General features: G+C 43.9%; 1 protein-coding gene across 6 annotated transcripts in view; it reads left to right on the top strand.

Annotated features, from left to right (window-relative positions):
- The window catches only part of nadk2 (NAD kinase 2, mitochondrial), a 153674-nt gene that overhangs the window by 130258 nt on the left and 2252 nt on the right, over positions 1 to 21164 (top strand). For 3 of the 6 annotated variants that reach the window (XM_048595268.1, XM_048595269.1, XM_048595271.1), the window contains 3 exons: positions 5048 to 5103; positions 10205 to 10258; positions 18029 to 18152. In XM_048595268.1, coding sequence (XP_048451225.1) covers positions 5048 to 5103; positions 10205 to 10258; positions 18029 to 18152 — 234 coding nt within the window. Of the gene's footprint in view, positions 1 to 5047; positions 5104 to 10204; positions 10265 to 18028; positions 18153 to 21164 lie in introns of those variants that run through there. The other 3 variants (XR_007261791.1, XR_007261792.1, XM_048595270.1) reach the window with 2 other exon arrangements.

Raw genomic sequence — 21164 nt, forward strand, 5'->3', positions numbered from 1 at the left:
TGGAATTCAGGGTGAGCTTGCCAATTGGATATGTAATTGGCTTAGTAGCTGGAGACAGAGAATGGTGGTGGAGGGTTGCATTTTGGAATGGAGGACTGTCATCAGCGGTGTTCCACAGGAACTGGTTCTGGGTCCTGTCTTGTTTGTCATTTATATAAATGATTTGGATGAGCATATAGAAGGCATGGTTAGTAAATTTGCAGACAACACCAAAATTAGTGGCATAGTAGACAGTGCAGACAGTCTTCTAAGACTGCAAAGGGATCTTGATCAAATGGATCAATGGGCTGAAAAATGGCAGATGGAATTCAATTTGGATAAATGTGAGGTATTACATTTTGGTACAACAAACAAGGGTGGGACTTATATAATTAATTGTAGGGCCTTGGATAGTGTTGTAGAACAGAAGGACCTAGAGGTGCAGGCACATAATTCTTTGGAGTTTGTGTCACATATAGATAGGGTGATTAAAGAGGCATGCTTCCCTTCATTGCTCAGCCCTTTGAGTATAGGAGTTGGGAAATCACGTTCAGGTTGTGCAGGACATTGGTGAGGTCATTTCTAGAATATTGTGTCCAGTTCTGGTCACCCAGTTATAGGAAGGATATTATTAAGCTGGAGAGGGTTCAGAGAGATTTACCAGGATGTTGCTGGTTAGGGAAGGTTTGAGTTAAAAAGAAAAGCTGGATAGGCTGGGACATGTTTCAGTGGGACATAGGAGGTCGAGAGATGACCTTATAGAAGGATATAAAATAATTAGATATATAGAGAGAGTTGGGATTTCAAGACAAGGGGGCACATTTTAAAGGTGGGGGGAGATAGATTTAAAAAAGACATGACGGGCAAATTTTTTACATAGAAGGTGGTTCATGTGTGAAATGAATGTCCAGAGGAAGTGGTGGATGTGAGTGCAGCCACAACGTTTAAAAGACATTTCAATAAGTGCATGAATAGGAAAGGTTGGAGGGATATGGGCCAGGAGCAGGTAGGTGGGACTAGTTTAGTTTGGGATTATGTTCGGCCTGGAACGGTTTGACAGAAGGTCTGTTTCCATGCCGTATGACCCTATTACTGTAATAGGGGATAGAATAGTTTCTATCTGTTGTTTGTGGCACAAAGTCCTGAAAGCTGTATTACCTATCTGGTACCAAGGTTCAGGGCATCTCTTTTGTGCTGGATAAGACCTTGGAGTGGGCGATGAGGGATTAAGTTGTGGTCCATGATCATACCAAGGACATTAGGACTAAGCAAAAGGTTCTGCTAAGAGATTATGAACAGCTCAATTCAAAGTCAGAACCACAAAAGTTATAATCTCCAAAGCCATGAGCAAATTGATATGGGGTAAATAAGATTAGAAAAGTAAATGTGTGACTCAAACATTTGATCTAGGAGAAATGAGTTACGATTCATGGGCCCTGGCACTAATACTGGGAAAAGAGAGAGCTGTTCTGTTGGGAGGAACTCTAACTTGAACCGTTGTCATGCTTCACTGGAGTAGAAATCAAGGCTCACTATTCCCAGAATAGTTAAAACTTTAACCCATTAAAAACTCCTCCTCTACAAACATGTATAGAGAGAATAAAATGGGTGTCTGAAGCAGATGGAAAGACCAGGAAGACTGGTGTGTGTCCTTCTCCACAGGGTCAATCCATTTGCTGATAAGAACATTATTTCTCCATCTTCTTTCTACGTGTACGTTCACTTGTTTGCGGGAGACACATGCTGACTGGTTCACATTTATAAACTTCTCTGGTTTGTTAGTTAAAACTTGCAGCACTGATGAGGTCAAACTGGCTGGCTTCATGCTTGAGATACATTTACTGCAGAGTAAAATTGACTCCTCCCTCAAAGGACCACACTGCTTGGGTGGTGTTTGCACATTCTCCCCTTGTTTGTGTGGGTTTCTGGGTGTTCTGGCTTCCACCCACAGCACAAAAAATGTGCGGGTCATAGCGGATTGGCCAAGCTAAATTGCCCTGTCGCGTCTAGGGATGTACAGGCAAGATAGGTTAGTCATGGGAAATGCACGAATATGGGGAACAATGAGCCTGGGTGAGATGCTCTTCAGAGTGTCAGAGCAGACACAGTGGGCTGGTGGCTTCAATCTGCATTGTAGGGATTCTGATTCTGAGATCCGATTGGTATCTGACCTGAACATTCATAGCTCCAAGCTGTTTAGCTACCCAGAAGCCAGTCACACTGTTATTGGCAAAAGGCTTCTGTCGATGTCTGGTCACAAGACCAATCAGCTACTTGTTGCTGTCTGAAACTCCATTGATACCTTGGCTCCAGATTGGCTGCAAACAAGACCTTCCCCACTGCCTGAACCAGCAGCTTTGTAAACAGTGCTTACAGTGAGGGTCAGGGAGTAATAAGCACAGCAATCCTTTTCATAGTCCTTTGTTTTATTTAAAACAGTCCTTTTCCTAATTCAGTCCGCAGTCAAAAATACAGAGAAATAAAAAGATATGGTCTTTACACAACACTGGGACCGGTATCATAGTGCATTGTATAAGTAGGATTGGAGGTGGGGTTTCTAAACCGAGTATTTGGGGAGGGGGTCGGCTTCAGCTGAAGAGCATTTTTAAATAGTCAGTGGAAACGAGAGAGCAAATGTGCTAGATAGTGAAGAATTGATCAATAATGTAAGTATAACAGGAAGGGGGTAGAAAATATAAGCAGAAGCACACTGCAGAAGTTACTTGGATTTATTTTTGATTTATTTATTGTCACGCGTATTTTGTTAGAAAATACAATGAAAAGCATTGTATAGTGTATAGTATCGCGATTCACCGGCGCCATCTTAAAATACAAAAATAAACCAAAACATGGAATATAAAGGCAGGAAAATTAAGAAGTAAAGTAAGTGTCCAATTTTATAGTCCTTCTTTTACATGCTCCGCCGTGGGCCTGGTAGCCAGGCATGAGTCCCCTTTGCTGCGTCACTGTTACTGGAATGAAAGTGGTCTCCCTTCAGCACTGTCTCACCTCCACTGATGCCCTCCCCAGTATGAGTCAACAATGCAGACACCACCAATGCTGATACATACTGTGCCAGCCCAAACTTGACACTGCTACCGCCATGAGTCAGCTTCAGACCCACCCTCGCCAGTGTAGCCGTTGCAGATGCCACAGGGTCTCCATACCGGACCCAACCTCACCAATGCAGCTGCCTCCATGAATCTGTATTGGACGCAAATGCTGCTGGAAATCCAAACTAACTTCCGCCGTAGATGATGAATGAGAGAATTAATTATGAAAATAAATTAGCAAGAAATATAGAAGCAAAAGCAAGAGCTTGCACTGCTATATAAAAAAAGACAGTAGCTAAGGTGAGTGTGGGACCCTTGGAGAATGTGGCTAGAAAGTTGATAACGGGGAACAAGGAAGTGGCAGATAATTTAAACCAATATTTTGCATTGGTCTTCATGTGACATAAACTATGAACATCCCAAAGATATCAAATAAGTGAGGTGCTAATGGAGAAAAGCTCTTGTAACAGTCTGTGTGACCAGGGACAAACTATTTGGAAAAACTCTTGGGATTGAAGGCAGCCTAGTTGCCAGGACCCAGTGTCCTGCATCCAAGGGTTTTTAAAGGACAGAACTGCAGAGATAGTGGATGCATTGGTCAAAATATCCCAAAACTACCTGCATTCCGAGAAGGTCCCAGTGGATTGGAAAACTGTTAATGTGATGCCCCTGTCAAAGATGTTTGGGAGATAGAGCAGAATACTATAGGCTAGTTATAGTGCTAATTACTAGTTACTGTGGGCCTAACATCATGTCACTAGGGAAGTGCATGAGTCCACTGATAAGGAAGAAATAGCAGGACTTTTAGTAAAGAATGCAATCAAACAGAGTCAGGATGGTTTTGTGAAAGCAAAATCACGTTGGACAAATTTATTAAATCTGTGAATATGACAAGCAGAGTTGATAATGAGGGACCAATAATAGATGTAACGTATTTGGATTTCCAACGTTTCAAGTGAAAGTTAACTCAGCTGATACCAGGAATGGCAGGATTATTGTATCAGCAGAGATTGGTATGATTGATCCTGTTTCACTAGAATTTAGAAGGATCTGAGGGCAAATTGATTCAAAAATATAAAATTCTGACACGGCTGGACATAGTGGAGATAGTGATGATGTTTCCCCTGACTGAGGGGTCCAGAACAAAGGGTCATGGTCTCGGGATACATGGGAGGCCATTTTGAACTGAGATGATGAAAAATGTCTTCACTCCAAGGGTAGTGGAATTCTTTGCTACAGAAAGCTGTGGAGGCAAATCGCTGAATATGTTTTAAGTATGAAATAGATTTCTAGAAGCTAAAGGTGCCAACGGTTAGGGTTAAGGGAGAGAGTGGGAGTATGGTGTTCACAGAGGATTTACTGTGACCATGTTGAATGGCAGAGTGGGCTTGATGGACTGAATAGCCTCTGACTGTTTCTATGTTTTTATGTTTTGATTTCGAGCCTGTGGTGCCATTCAGTAAGATTATGGCTGAACTGCTTGTAGCCTCAGTTCAACTTTTCTTTCTGTCTACAGTAAACTTTGATGCAAAAATTGATTTCAATCTCAAATACATGCCTCAGCCTCCACTGGCCTCTGGGAAAGAGAATTGCACAGAATAACACCCTGAGAGAAGAACATTGTCTTCATCTCCGTCTTAAGTTGGAAATACTTTGAAAGCTTTCCCCTTGTCCTGGTTTTTCTGTCATGGGGAAAAGCCCTTTCAGCATTCACACTGTCAAGTCTCCTTGGATCTGAAGCTAATTTCTTATTCTAAACTCCAATGGATACAGACCCAGCCTGTCCACTAACAAGGCAACCCTCTTCATTGCAGCAATGTGTTGACTGCCAATGGCCTTTGGGGTGGTTAGGGAGGTAAAGGAGGAAAATGTATGTGCGGGGCTAAAGGCGTGTACGGGAGGAGGTGTGGGGAGGATATGTCGGGGAGGAGATGCAAGGTGGGGAAGGGTGCGGTTTTAGGAAGAGGCTTTGAGACTGCTGCAGCACATGACTGACTGCCTTTCTCTCCTCCCAGGTCCTACAACATTAATAAATTGGCCTATCAGGAAGTGGAGGATCTTCTGTCTATAGGTGAGAAGGCGGGTTTAGTGTGAGAATCCCTGTCTCATTGCTGCACTGGCAAGAGGAGATTAGAGAGAGTGTCAGAACTGCTACCGCACAGAATGGGAGCATATCTCTGCTGACTCAATGAAAACAACTCCATTAATCCCTTTCACTCATGTCATCCTGTAGCTCTGCACATTTTCAGGTCCTAGAGTCATATATCACTGAAGAGGTCTTTTGGCCCATCAAGTATATGACATTTTTTCAATACCAATCCCACTTTCTAGCACTTGGCTTATCATCTTGAGTGTTTCAAGGGCTCGTCACATGCTTTTTTAAAAGTTGAGGTTTCCTGCCTCAACTATCCTCCTATGCAGACCAATTATTTCCTCAAATCCCCTTTAAACGTCCTGCCCTTCACCCTAATATTATACCCCCTTGTTATTGACCCCGTGACTAAGGGAACTGCTGCTTTCTATCCCCTTGTCCATGCCCCTCATAATCCTGTACCCCTCTGTCAGGTGCCCTCTCAACCTTCTATGATCCAAAGAAAACAACCTGAGCTTATCCAGCCCCCCTCCATCGCCAACCTGCTCCATCCCAGGCAACATCCTGGTGGGCAAAGAGTGGCAGATGGAGTACAGCTTGGGAAAGTGTGAGGTCATGCACTTTGGTAAGAAGAATAGAGGTATGGACTATTTTCTAAATGGGGAGAAAATTCAGAAGTCTGAAGTGCAAAGAGACTTGGGAGTTCTAGTCCAGGATTCTCTCAAGGTAAACTTGCAGGTTGAGTCAGTAATCAGGAAGGCAAATGCAATGTTGGCATTTATTTTGAGAGGACTTGAATATAAAAGCAGGGATGTACTACTGAGGCTTTATAAGGCGCTGCTCAGGCCACATTTGGAGTATTGTGCGCACTTTTGGGCCCCATATCTCAGGAGGGATGTACTGGCCCTGGAGCGGGCTCAGAGGAGGTTCACGAGAATGGTCCCAGGAATGGAAAGCTTAACATATGAGGAACGTTTGAGGACTCTGGAACTATACTCATTGGAGTTTAGAAGGACGAGGGGGGATCTAATTGAAACTTTCAAAGTACTCAATGGCCTGGACAAAGTGGATGTCGGGAAGAGGGCACAGCCTTAGAGTAAAGGGAAGACCTTTTAGAACAGAGATAAGGAGAAACTTCTTCAGCCAGAGAGGAGTGAATATATGGATTTAACTGCCACAGAGGGCTGTGGACGCCAGGTCATTGAGTACATTTAAGACTGAGATAGATAGGTTCTTGATTATCAAGGGGATCAAGGGTTACAGGGAGAAAGCAGGAGAATGGGGTTGAGGAACTTATCAGCCATGATTGAATGGCGGAGCAGACTCGATGGGCCAAATGACCTAATTTATGCTCCTATGTCTTATGGTCTTATGAATCTCCCTCTGCACCCTCTCCAGGGGTATCACATCCTTCCTATACTGAGATGACCACAACGGCACGCAGTGCCCCAGCTGTGGCCTAACCAAAGTCCTGTACAGCTCCACTATAACCTCCCTGCTGTTATAATCTATGCAATGACTGATAACGGTAAGTGTCCCCTACACCTTCTTAACTATCCTATTAACCAGTCCTGTCACCTTCAGGGATCAGTGAACAAACACATCAAGATCACTCTGTTCCTCTGAGCTTTCTAGTGTCTTGTCATTCATTGAGTACTCCCTTGTCTTGTTCCTTCTTCCAAAGTGCATCTCATCACATTTATCAGGGATAAATTCCACCTACCACTGATCTGCTCATCTGACCAATCCATTTATGTTCTCCTGTAATCTAACACCTTCCTCATTATTGTTGACCACCTGGCGAATCTTTGTGTCATCCACAAACTTACTTAACATCCCTCCCACGTTCCCATCTCCATTGTTTATGAATATCACAAACAGTAAGGGACCCAGCACTGATCCCTGTGATACACCACTGCACACCGGGCTCCAGTCACACAAACAGCCTCCTACCACCATTCTGTCTCCATTTTTTAAAAAAAATTCATTCATGGGATGAGGGTGTCGCTGAGTAGGCCAGCATTTAGTGCCCATCCCTAATTGGTAAATATGGCGTTATAGAGATGAGGGAGGGGTGGGTACCCTTTGGAGGGTCAATGAAAATTTGATGGACTGAATAGCCTCTATTTGCACTGTTGGCATTTTGTGATTCTGAATCTAAAGGTGATGAATGTCTGAATGAGCGTTTCAGCAGCACAACAGCTGGGATAGGGGTGAAGATGGAGAGGTGGAAATCGACGGTCTGAGAGATGGCACAAATGTGGGGTCAAAGGCACATCTGATATTAGTGAGCTGGTTGGTTTAGTGTTAGACTGTTGCTGCGCAGAAGGATGGAGTTGATTACCAGGGTGTAGGGAGTTTGAGGCAAGCATTGAAAACGATATCTTTGGCATTCCCAATGTTTAATGGTAGGAATGATCTGCTCATCCCACTACTGGGTGTCAGATAAGCAGTGAGAGGGGGTGGACAGTCGTGTGCCAGGAGCAATACCAGGCATACCTAAAAATGAGGTGTCAACCTGGTGAAGGATTATTTCCGTGCCAAACAGTAAAGACCAGAAGGTATAGGAACAGAATTAGGCTATTTGGCCCATCTAGTCTGCTGTACCATTCGATCACGGCTGATAAGCTTCCAAACCCCATTCTCCAGCCTTCTCCCCATACTTGATCCCCTTGCTGATCAAGAAGCTAAGCAGCAAATGACAGACAGAGTTAAGCAATCCCACAACCAACAGGTCAGATCTAACATACATAGTTAAGCCACATCCAGTCGTGAGTGGTTGTAGACAATTAAGCAACTCACTGGAGGAGGAGACTTCAAAAATATCCCCATCCTCAATAATGTAAGAGCCCAGCACATCTGTGTGAAAGAGAAGGCTGAAGCTGTTGCAGCAATCTTCAGCCAGAAGTGCTGAGTGGATGATCCATTTTGGCCTCCTCCAACGGTCCAGCGTGTTATGAAGGAGAGGTCGACCCCTCTCTGATAAATAAAACTGAAACAACCCAGAGAAGCTCACTTTACCTCGTAATTTGTTAAAGGAAGTGTGAAAAGTAGTATAACCTGCCTCTCACCACTGACCCCCCCCCCCCCCTACCCCCACCACCAATCTGTTATAAAGGAGTGGTTAAATGAAAGAAATCCCTGATACTAACTTTATAGTCAACAAGTAACAATTTATTTATCTAACTGTAACAGTAAACAAATTAACAGAACTACTAACAAACCAAACAATTCCCCCTTAACTACTAACTATTCCCAAATAAACAAAATTCTAATGGTATGCTGTTCTAATAAATAGAAGTCCCACTTTTATAATCCAAACTAATAAAAAAAAATTAAAACTCAGGTCTCTCAAAATTACAGCCAGGATAAGTCTTCCAGAATGCTCCGCGCTCTCTCCGCTGATCCTCAGAAACACCTTTCTCTGTTGAATTCTTATGTCAAGAATATTAAATAAGAGTGCCTCTTGTACCTTTAGCTGATGGTTTTCTGAGAGCTTAGAGAATTCTGTGAGAACCCGTGATTGATTCTTCTGTAGCCGAGAGCTGTTCTCTTAGCAGATGACAGTTGACCCTCACGCCGATTTTCAAATGCCTTCTTCTTTTAAACCCTTGAAGACCTATTAATTTCTTAGAATAAGATTAGTCCTAGGTTGTCAAAACCATTAGATGTAAATTTAATTGGGTTTTGATATCTAGGGCCTAGTTTAAATTAATTGGCTAAATTCAAAAATCTGCTGTCTTGGTAAAAATGCTGGTTTGCCTGCTAATACTACAAAGTGTTTCAATTTCAAGAACTCTGTGCATCTGATACTGCCTGCAGATATCTTTTTAATTTCTAAGTCGAAGATATCAAGAAACATTGCAAAGGCAGTGGGCACTGACAACATTCCGGCAACAGTACTGAAGACTTATGTTCCAGAACTTGCCGCTCCCTTAGCCAAGCTGTTCCAGTACACAGTCACAACACTGGCATCTACTTTACAATATGGAAATTTGCTTGGGTATGCCTTATACACAAAAAGCAGGACAAATCCAACCCGGCCAATTACTGCCCGATCAGTCTCCTCTCGATCATCAGTAAAGTGATGGAAGGTGTCAGTAACAGCGCTATCAAGCAGCACCTGCTCAGCAATAACCTGCTCAGTGATGCCCAGTTTGGGTTCCGCCAGGGCCACTCAGCTCCTGACCTCATTACGGCCTTGGTTCAAACATGGACAAAAGAGATGAATTTCAATGTGTCACCACATTGTCAAGGGCAGTAGATGCTGGCCCAGCCAGTGATGACCACGGATATGGGACAAGTACAGGAACTTGAGATTAGGATACCTTTAGTTGTAGTTATTTTTGGTGCAGACTTGATGGGCCATAGGGCCTTTTCTGCACTGTATGAATCTAGGACCACAGGTTATGAATTAATAAAAAGCAACAGTGGAAGAGTCAAGAGAAGTGATGGTGAGGTCACATACATTTAAGAATTAACACCAAATAATGTCGTTGAGGATGGGATTTGGATGTGAAATTGCAGATATCCTGGGGGATATCACGGAATAGTGCTCGAGCAGAACAAGCAAGTGCTTTGAGATTTTCCAGCTAACATTCAATAGGTAATGACGTAGTAATCACCAGCTCCCACACAGCTACACTCAGTGAATCTTAGAATCCCTACAATGTGGAAGCAGGCTATTCAGCCCATGGAGTCCACACCGATCCTCTGAAGAGCTTCCCACCCAGACCCCACTGCCCTGCCGTATCCCAGTATCCCTACATTTCCCATGGCTAATCCACATAGTCTGTACATCCCTGGACATTATGGTCAAATTAGCATAGCCAATCCAGCTAACCTGCACATCTTTGGACTGTGGGAGGAAACTGGAGCACCTGGAGGAAACCCACGCAGACACAGGGAGAATGTGCAAACTCCACAGTTGGAGGAGGAGGGATTGGCCCTGTGTGTTGTGTTTGGAGCTGGCTTTGAGGCCACCGCTCACTCGAACTTCAATTTCTGAGGGGCAAGGATTGTTCTGCAGGGATAGGATTCCCTCCTTTCAGGGAATAACCCTTTTGTCTTTTTCCTTTAGCTAAAGAGAAGAGCCGAGTGGATCTGCCTATCGATCAAGAGCTTGTGGAGCGAGGTGAGTGGGAGAAATCGCTGCCTGGCAGGTATTTTGTAAACTTACTGTCTGTTATCTGCCTGTACAGCAGAGAAAGTCAGTTTGCCTCATTGTGTCTGTGCCTGCTGAAAAATGAACTACCAACCTTATCCCAGTTTGCAGCGTTTGGACTGTAGCCCTGTGTTTGAGGCTGACACATTTGCAGCAATCTTCAGCCAGAGGTGCCGAGTGGATGATCCATCTCTGCCTTCGTGGCCCGCAGCGTCACAGATGCCTGTCTTCAGCCAATTCTATTCAATCCCATCCACATAATAAAGACACCTTTAAAAGACAGAATTGGGATATGAAGGCATTTTCAAGATGGTAGCCTTTAGCTAATGGAGTGCCATTTTGAAGTATTGCTGAGGCTACAATTATTTACAACCTAGTTATTGCATAAAATTCTAACAAGGCTGTCAGACTAGATGCAGGGAGCATGTTTCCCTGTTTGGGGAGTCTAGAACCAGGGCTCAAGATGTTCAAATGAAATTTGCTGCAATAAATATTTAGATTTTAAAGGCATCGAGGGATAAGCAGTAAAAAAAAATGGAATATAACATTGAGATAAAGGATCTGCCAAGGTCATTTTGAATGGCAGAGCAAGCTCAGTGAGCCAAATGACCTATTACTTTTCTTAGTTTTGATGTTTCAGTGTGAATGCCTTAGATGAGGAATGTGAATGTGAACTTTGCAGATGACACAAAAATAGGTGGGAAGACAAGTGGTGAGGATGATAATCTACGGAGAGACATAGGCAGGTTAAGTGAGGGAGCAGAAACTTGATGAAATATAATGCAAAACTTTGAGGTTATGCACTTTGGCAGGAAGAATGGGAGAGCTGACAGTGATTTAAATGAAGAAAGACTGCAGAAGGCTACAGCACACATGGATTTGGGAGTCCTCGTGCATGAATTACAAATTAGCATTCAAGTTCAGTGGGTAATAGGGAAAGCAAATTGAATTTTGGCCTTTATTTCAAAGGGAATGGAGTATATAGAGTCATAGAGATGTGCAGCAGGGAAACAGACCCTTCAGTCCAACTCATCCATGCTGACCAGAAATCCCAAATTAATCTAGTCCTGTTTGCCAACATTTGGCCCATATCCCTCTAAAATCTTCCTCTGCATCTACCCATCCACATGTCTTTTCAATATTGTAATTGTATCAGCCTCCTCCACTTCCCGTGACACTCATTCCATACACACACTGCCCCCCTACTGCAAGAAAATGTTTGCCCCTTTGGTCCCTTTTAAATCTTCTCCCTCTCACCTTAAACTTATGCCACCTAGTTTTGGACTGTTCTACCCTGGGGAAAAGACCTTGGCTATTCACCCTATCCATGCCCCTCATGATTTTATAAACCTCGATAAGGTCACCCCTTATCCTTACCTACCATCCCACCAGCATCCACATCCAGAGGATCATCAGACACCATTTCCGCCACCTCCAACGAGATTCCACCACCAGACACATATTCCCCTCCCCTCCGTTGTCCGCCTTCCGCAGGGACCTTCAGAAAAGGGTCTGAAGAAGGGTCCAGACCCGAAACGTCAGCTTTCCTGCTCCTCTGATGCTGCTTGGCCTGCTGTGTTCATCCAGCTCTACATCTTGTTATCTCTTGTTGTTGTTGTTGTTGTTGTTGTGAGGAGGGATTTCTTGAAGTTAGTGATTCTGTGAATTTCTTTCTTGCAGAGGGCTGTTGAGGTTGGATCATTAAGTGTGTTCAAGGCTGTGACAGATTTTTAATTAGAAGTCACACGACAACAGGTTACAGTCCAACAGGTTAATTTGAAATCACAAGCTTTCGAAACACAGCCCGTTAGTCAGGTGAAGTGAGAGAGAAGCCTACAGACACAGAATTTATGGGCAGAGAGATCGAGGGCAGAGAGTTCAAAAGATCATTCAAATTGTGTGAGTGGTGATTTTTAATTAGTAAGGGAATCAAATTGTATAGAGAAATGGCAGTTAAGTGGACTTAAGGATCAACAGATTGGCCACAATCTCATTAAATGGCAGAGAAGACTTGATGGGCTGAATGACCTCCTTCTGCTCCTATGTCTTATGGTCTTAAATGAGTTGAGGATCTCTGTCTTTACTGCTCTTTCAACAGTGAGCCTCAGACCTCTACCTCGCCTTGGGTGAAAAATCTTTTCCTCATCCCCTCTAACTGTTCAACTAATTGCTTTAAATCTATGCCCAAACCCTCAGTCACTGACCTCTCTGCCAAGGCTCTTCCCATCCAGACCCCTCACAGTTTTGTTGATCTCAACCAAATCACCCCGTAATCTCCTAGCAAGGAGAACAACCCCAGCTCATCCAGTCTTCCTAATCTAGGCAACATCTTCGTAAATCCCTGTATCCCCTCTCTTATGCAATTACAAATTTTCTATATTGAGAAAATGAGAACTACACACACTGCACAAGTTGCGGCCTGACTAATGATTTATCCAGTTCCAATATAACATTGCTGCTGTTGTATTCTCTCCTTGCCTAATAAAGGAAAGGATCTTATATGCCACCTTAACCACCCTAACTACTGGAAACAACTTTCCCATTGGTAAGACATCTGTCTAAAACCACTTGTTTGTGCCACTGAGATAATTTTGTATCCCACTTGCTACATTCCCCTCTGTGGTAGGATTTTAATTTGTTCGCCACATCTGCCATGTTGGACCTTGTCAAAAGTCTTGCTGAAGTTTCTCAATCTATTCTTCACCCTTCACATTGGTGAGGCGACTTATGGAACTTTGCATACAATTCTGGTTGCCTGCTACAGGAAGGATGTTATTAAACTAGAAAGGGTGCAGAAAAAATTTACAAGGCTGTTGCCAGGCCTGGGGAGTTTGAGCTATAAGAAGGAGCTGGCTAGGTAGGGGAATCCAAAACTAGAGGGGCATAGGTTTAAAGTGAGTGGGGAAAGATTTAAAAGGGACCTGAGGGGCAACTGTTTCACACTGGATAGTGCGGGTGTAGAATGAACTGCCAGAGGAAGTGATAGAGGTGGGTACAGCTACAACAGTTAAATAGCATTTCGACAGATACATGAATAGGAAAGGTTTAGAGGGATATGGACCAAATGCAGGCAAATGTGTCTAGTTCAGTTTAGGAAACCTGGTTGGCATGGACGTGTTGGACTGAAGAGTCTGTTTTTGCGCTCTATGACTCAATGCCTGCATAGAAGGGAAAAGAATAGCAAGGACAAACCCGGACCCATTACAGATGGGGGTAGGAGAATATGTAGTTGGGAACAGGTTGATTATCATTTGCCATTCAATATATTCTGCAAAGGTTCCTGCAGACTGGTAGGCTACAAATGTAACCCGCTCTTTGAGGGAGAAAAGAAGAGGGAGAATGGAGAACTACAGGCTTGTGAATGTGACATCCATGGTGGGGAAAACATTAGAATAGTTTATAAGTAATGTGATAACTGAACATTTTGAAGTGAATGTGAGCATTGGGCAGAGTCAATGTGCGTTAGTGAAATGAGAGTGGCATGGTAGCTCAGTGGTTAGCATTGCTGCCGCAGAGCGCCAGGGACATGGGTTCATTTCCAGTCTTGGGCAACTGCTCGTGTGGAGTTTGCACGTTCTCCCCGTGTCTGCGTGGGTTTCCTTCGGGTGCTCTGGTTTCCTCCCACAGTCCAAAGATGTGCAGCTTAGGTAGATTAGCCATGGGAAATGTGGGGGCGCGGGGTGGAGTCGACCTGTCTCAGTCTTTGGGGGAATACTCTTTGGAGGGTTGGTGCAGACTCAATGGGCAAAATGGCCTCTTTCTGACTGTAGAGATGCTACGAAATGGAAATGCTGTTTGACAAACTGGTGGGACGTTTTTCAGCATATTGCTTCTAGCATATATCTGTCAGACCTGCTGAGTTTTTCCAGGCATTTCTGTTTTGTTTTTGTTCAAAAAGACATTGAGAAGTTGGTGGAGTGAGCAGGTAGATGGCAGCTAAGGTACAGTGCAGAGAAGTGTGAGGTGATGCACTTTGGTTGAAAGAAAATGAAGAGATTATATAAACATACCCTGAAAATGAAGTGTCAGCCTGGTGAAGCTACCAAACAGGACTACTTGCATGCCAAACAGCATAAGCAGCAAATGACAAACAGAGCTAAGCGATCCCACAACCAACAGATCAGATCTAAGCTCTGCAGTCCTGCCACATCCAGTTGTGAATGGTGGTGGACAATTAAACACTCACTGGAGGAGGAGGCTCCACAAATATCCCCATCCTCAATGACGGAAGGACCCAGCACATCAGTGTAAAAGATAAGGCTGAAGCTTTCACAGCAATCTTCAGCCAGAAGTGCCGAGTGGATGATCCATCTTGGCCGCCTCCAGTGGTCTCCAGCGTTACAGATACCAGTCTTCAGCCAATTCGATTCACTCCACATGATATCAAGAAATGGTTGGAGACACTGGATACTGCAAAGGCTACAGGCCCTGACAACATTCCAGCAATAGTACTGAAGACTTGTGCTCCAGCACTTGCCTCTCCCCTAGCCAAGCTGTTCCTGTACAGTTACAACACTGGTATCTACCCAACAATGTGGAAAATTGCCCAAGTATGTCCTGTACACACAAACCAGGACAAATCCAACCCAGCCAATTACCACCCCTTCAGTCTCCTCTCGATCATCTGTAAAGTGATGGAAGGTGTCAGTAACAGAGCTATCAAGCAGCATCTGCTCGGCAACAACCTGCCCAGTTTGGGTTTCCCTGGGGCCACTCAGCTCCTGATATCGTTACAGCCTTGGTTCAAACATGGACAAAAGAGCTGAATTCCAGAGGTGACGTGAGAGTGACAGCCCTTGATATCAAGGCTACATTTGACTGAGTGTGGCATCAAGGAGCAATGGCAAAACTGGAATCAATGGGTATCAGGGGGCAAACTCTCCGGTGGTTGGAGTCATACCTGACACATAGGAAGATGGTTGTGGTTGTTGGAGGTCAATCATCTCAGCTCCAGGACATCTCCGTAGGAGTTCCTCAGGGTAGTGTCCTCTGCCCAACCATCTTCAGCTGCTTCATCACTGACCCTCCTGCCATCATAAGGTCAGAAGTGAGAGGTTTGCTGATGGATTGTGCAATGTTCAGCACCATTCGCAAGTCCTCAGATACTGAAGCAGTCCATGTTCAAATGCAACAAGAGATATCCAGGTTTTGGCTGACAAGTGGCACGTAACATTTGCAACACACAAATGCCAGACAATGACCGTGTTCAACAAGAGACAATTTAATCACTGCCCCTTGATATTCAATGGTGTTACCATCACTGAATACCAGCTATCAATGTCCAGGTGTCTGCCATTGACCAAGAACTGAACTGGATACACCACATTAACACAGTGGCTACAAGAGCAGGTCAGAAGCTAGGAATACTGCGGCAAGTAATTCACCTCCTGACTCCCCAAAGCCTGTCCACCATCTACAAGGCACAAGTCAGGAGTGTGATAGAATACTCCCCAGTTGCCTGGATGGGTGCAGCCCCAACAATACTTAAGAAGCTTGATACTATCCAGGACAAAGCAGCCCGCGAAATTGGCACCACATCCACAAACATCCACTCCCTCCACCACCGACACTCAGTAGCAGCAGTGTGTACCATCTACAAGATGCACTGCAGAAATTCACCAAAGACCCTCAGACAGCACCTTCTAAACCCACGATCACTTCCATCTAGAAGGACAAGGGCAGCAGATATATGGGGATGCCTCCGCTCCCCCCCCCCCACCAAGATCCCCTCCAAGTCACTGACCATCCTGTCTTGGAAATATATTGCCGTTCCTTCACTGTCACTGGGTCAAACTCCTGGAATTCCCTCCCTCAGGGCATTGTGGGTCAACCCACAGCAGGAGGATTGCAACAGTCCAAGAAGGCAGCTCACCACCACCTTCTCAAAGTCAACCAGGGATGGGCAGGAAATGCTGGCCAGCCAGTGACGCCCACATCCCACAAATGAGTAGAAAGAAAGCTAATTGGCAGAGCAGGCTTGAGGGACTGAATGGCCTCCTCCAACTCCTAATTTGTGTGTTCGCATGTTAAAAGTTAGGATAACGTTGTAGCAAGCAATTGGCAAATGGTTTGTTAGCCTTCATTGCAAGGAGATTTGAGTAGAGGAGTAAAGATGTCTTAATGCAATATTCTGCATAATTTTGGTCCCTTTATTTAAGGGTGTCAATGTTTGGCACAGAGGGACATTTACCAGATTAATCTGTGGAATGAAGTAAATGATTACATTTTCAAAGAATGAGAGGTGATCTTGTTGAAACTGACCCTGCAGAAATCCACTAGTCACCAGCTGCCATTCTGAAAAAGACTCCTTCATCCACACTCTCTCTGCTCTCTGCTAGTCAGCCAATTCCCTATCCATGCCTAGTACCTTGCCCCAACTCCATGGGCTTTTATCTTATTTAGCAGCCTCCTGTGGGCACCTTGTTAAATGTCTTCCGAAAATCTAAATAGATCATGTCCACTGGCTCTCCTTTGTCTAACTTGCTCATTAGCTGTCAAAGAATTCTAACATGTTTGTCAGGCATGACCTCCCCTTGACAAAAGCTGTGCTGACTCAGCTCTATTTTACAATACCCTTCCAATACTCTGCAATCTCATCCTTAATAATGGACCGAAAATCTTACCAACAACCAAGGTCAGGCTAACTACCCTATATTCTGCCATCTCTGCCTCCCTTCCTTCTTAAACAGGGCTATTACGTTAGTCAGTTTGAAGTCCTCTAGGACCCTCCTTGATTCCAGTGATTCCTGAACGATCACCACCAATGTCTTCATAATCTCCTCAGCTATCTCCTTCAGAACTGTGGGATGTAGTCCATCTGGACCGGGTGATAGATTTATCTACCTTTTGGACCTGTTAGCTTCCCTGGCACCTTCTTCCTCTTTGCCCCTGATTCTCTAGGAGTTTTAGTATGCTGCTGGTGTCTTCCACTGTGAAAACTGATGCAAAGTACCTATTCAGTTCCTCCTGTCATTTCTGTGTTCCCCATTACTACTTATTCAGCCTCATTTTCCAGTAGTCCAATGTCCACTCTTGCCTCTCTCTTACCTTTTATATATCTTAAAAAAGAACTCTTGCAATTTTCTTTTATATTATTAGCTAGCTTACCCTTATATTTCATCTTCTCCCCATTATTGCTTTTTAGGTTGTCCTGTGCTGGTTTTTAAAGGCTTCCCAATCCTGTGGTTTCCCACTAATCTTCAACACATTGTGTGCTTTTTCTTTTACTTTTGTGCTGTTCCTGACTTGCCTTGTCATCCATGGTTGCCTCATTTTTCCCTTAGTATGTTTCTTCTTCTGGGATGAATTTCTGCTGTGCCTCCTAAATCTCAGTATAATGGGCAGGCCGTTAAAAACTGAGGTGAGGAGGAAACCACTTCACTGAGAGGATGGTGAATCTTTGGAGCTCTCTACCCCAGAGGGCCATGGAAGTTTAATCATGGGTCAAGTTCAAGACAGAAATTGCTGGGTTTGGCATCTCAGGAAATGGAAAGAGTGCAGGAAGGTGTCATTGAAGAGATGACCAGCTGAATAGTGAAGAGGGCTCAATAAGCTAAATTGCCTACTCCTGTTCCTATATTCTGTGCCTGTACATCTGACTCCCACCACCTTGGCAAGTGTCTAGTCCTCGATTTCCCTGTTGGGTTTTGAGTTTTGATTTGATGTGTTTGTGTTTAGCTTCATTATGCTTTGATTTGATGTGATTACATTCTGAAGTTACCCCGTCCTTTCTCCTTGCAGTCACTGATCACTACAACCAGTCACTTATATTCTGTCCCGAGGACCCCAAGATCTTCTTCAGCATCCGGGAGCCCATCGTAAACCGAGTATTCACCAGCTGTCAGCACCGAGGCTTTACGAACAAGTGTGTGCCCTTCACTGGGAGCTCTGCAGGGATCACTTTCTCATATTAGCTCATTTATATCTTAGAAACAGTTGCACATCTGCTTGCCTGTCTTCCTTTCTGCATAATATCACTTCCTGTTGTTACATTTCTGATGCACGTTTATGTGTTGCATTTTTCCAAGTATAAATTTCCTATTCAAACTGTCATAATGCCCTATCTGCACATTTTCAGTGTCTATTGGCTTCTTTTACATTGAGGTTACTGTTTTTGATAACTTTACAATTTATTAACAGTGCAAAGAAAGGCCATTCAGCGCAACCAGTTGAGACTAGGCTTCGCTTCTTCCACGTTCAAGAACATATTTATAGGAGCAAGATTAGGCTACTTGACCCATTGCAGTTGCTCTACATTTGATCGTGGCTGATATCTTTCTTAACTTCATTCTCCTGCCTTCATCTCTTAACCCTGATCCCCTTACTAATCAAGAACCTTTTCCTTAACCACACTGAATGACTTGGCCTCCACAGCCCATTGTGGCAATGGGTTCACAGGTGCCCCACCCTCTGGCTGACAAAATTCCTCCTCATCTCAGTTCTAAAGGGTCCTTCACTCTGAGGCTGTACCCTTGGGTGTTAGTCTCTCTTACTAGTGGAAACATCTTCACCATGACAATTCTATTCAGGCCTCTCAGTATTCTATAAGTTTCAATGCAATGCCCCCTCATCCTTCTAACCTCCATCGAATACAAATCAGAGTCCTCAACCGCTCCTCATATGACCAGAATCTCTAATATCTAAGCCTAATTACAATTAGGTGGGAACTGGAGAAATTAAACTGGGGCGGCCGCTTGATGGTAGATCCAAATCTGACATGTAGGAGTCTTTTAAATACCAGTTAATCAGAATTCAGGACCAGCACATTGATGTGAAAATGATAGCTAGGGAAGGCAAGATTCAGGAAACCAGGATGACAAGACATATTGAAAGTTTAGTCATAAAGGAAAAGGAAGAACATGTAGGATTTAAGAAACTGAAATTAGACAAGGCCCTTGAGGAGTATAAAGAAAGCAGGAAAGAATTTAGACAAGGAATTAGGAGGGCTAAAAGGGGCTCTAAATGCACTTGGCAAGTGGGATTAAGGAGAATCCCAAGGTATGTTACGTATGTTAGGAGCAAAGTTGGTAACTACAGAAAGGGTAGGTCCAAACAAGGACAAAGAAGGGAATTTATGCATAGAGCCAGAGGAAGTGGGTAAGGTCATTAATGAATACTTCGCATCAGTATTCACTGAGAAGAAGGACATGGGTGAGGATAAGGTTAGGGAAGAGTATGTTAGTATTTCTAGGGCATATCAATATTAAGGAGGGGGAGATGTTGGGTGTAGGTAAGTCGGTAGGGCCTGATGGGATCTATTCCAGGAAACTGAGGGGGTACGGGCAAGGGAGGAGATTGCTGGGTCCTTGACAGAGATCTTTGTATTCTCTTTAGCCACAGGCAAGGACCCAGAAGACAGGACAACAGCCAATCTTGTTTCTTTTTTTCAGAAGGGTAACAGAGATAATGCAGGAAATAATAGGCTGCTGAGCCTTACATCATGGTGGGAAATTATTGGAGAAGATTGTTAGGGACAGGATTTACTCAAATTTGTAAAAAAAATGGACTTATTAGGGATAGCAAGGCTTTGTGAGGGGGAGGGCTTGTTTCACAAACTTGATTGAATTTTTTGAGGAAGTGACAAAAATGATTGAGCGTAGAGAAATGGACGTTGTCAGCGTGGACTTTAGTAAAGCCTTTGACAAAGTCTGTCATGGTAAGCTGCTTTGGAGATTAAGTCACATGGGATCCCTGGTGAATTGTTAAGCTGGATATAAAATTGGCTTTGACATTAGAAGGCAGAGGGTAGTTCCTCTGGACAAGTATCTTTCTGACTGGAAGTTTTTGACCACTGGTATTGTGCAAGGATCAGTGCTGGCACCTCTGTTGTTTGTAATAAAAATAAATGATTTGGCTGAAGATATAGTGGTCTGATTAGTAAATTTCCAGATCGTACAAAAATTGGTGGAGCTGTGGCCAGTGAGGAAGGTTGTCAAAGGATATAGATCAGCTGAAAAGTTGGATGGAGAAATGGCAGATGGATTTTAATCAGGATAAGTGTGAGATAGAGCCTTAAGAGATGTACAGCACGGAAACAGACCCTTTGGTCCAACTCGTCCATGCTGACCAGATATCCTAGGTAAATCTAGTCCCATTTGCCAGCATTTGGCGCATCTCCCTGTACACCCTTCCTATTCATGTACCCATCCAGGTGCCTTTTAAATGTTGTAATTGTACCAGCCTCCACCACTTCCTCTGGCAGCTCATTCCATTCACGCACCATGCTCTGTGTGAAAAAATTTGCCCTTAGGTTCCCTTTTAAATCTTTTAAATGAGATGATGCATTTTGGGAGATCAAATGCAAGAGGAAAGTATACAGCAAATGGTAGGACCCTTAGGAGCATTGGTATGCTGAGGGTTCTTGGAGTGCAAGTCCATAGGCCCCTGAAAGTGGCAACACAATTGGATAAGGTGGTAAAGAAGGGATATGGCATGCTTGGCTTCATCAGTTGGGTTATTGAATATAAAAGTTGGCAAGTCATGTTGCAGCTGTATAACACTTTAGTTGGGTCACATTTGGGAGTATTGTGTGCAGTTCTAGTTGCTGCACTAGAGAAAGGGCACAAAAGAGGTTTACCGGGATGTTGCCTGGATTGAAATGTGTTAGCTATGAGGAGAGATTGGACAAACTTGGATGGTTTTTGCTCGAGTGACAGAGGCTGAGGGGTGACCTGAAAGAATATGTAAAATGATGAGAGGCATGGATAAAATGGATTCTGTCTTCCCAGTGTGGGAATGTCAAATAATAGGGGACACAGTTTTAAGGTAAGAGGCAGAAAGTTAAAGGAGATGTGCGTGGAAAGTTTTTACACAGAGGGTGGTATGTGCCTGTAGTGCGCTGCCAGTGGAGATGGTAGATGCAGGTTGAGTGGCCTCC

The sequence above is a fragment of the Rhincodon typus genome, chromosome 3 (genome assembly GCF_021869965.1).
Source record: "Rhincodon typus isolate 14 chromosome 3, sRhiTyp1.1, whole genome shotgun sequence".
NCBI lineage: Eukaryota > Metazoa > Chordata > Chondrichthyes > Orectolobiformes > Rhincodontidae > Rhincodon > Rhincodon typus.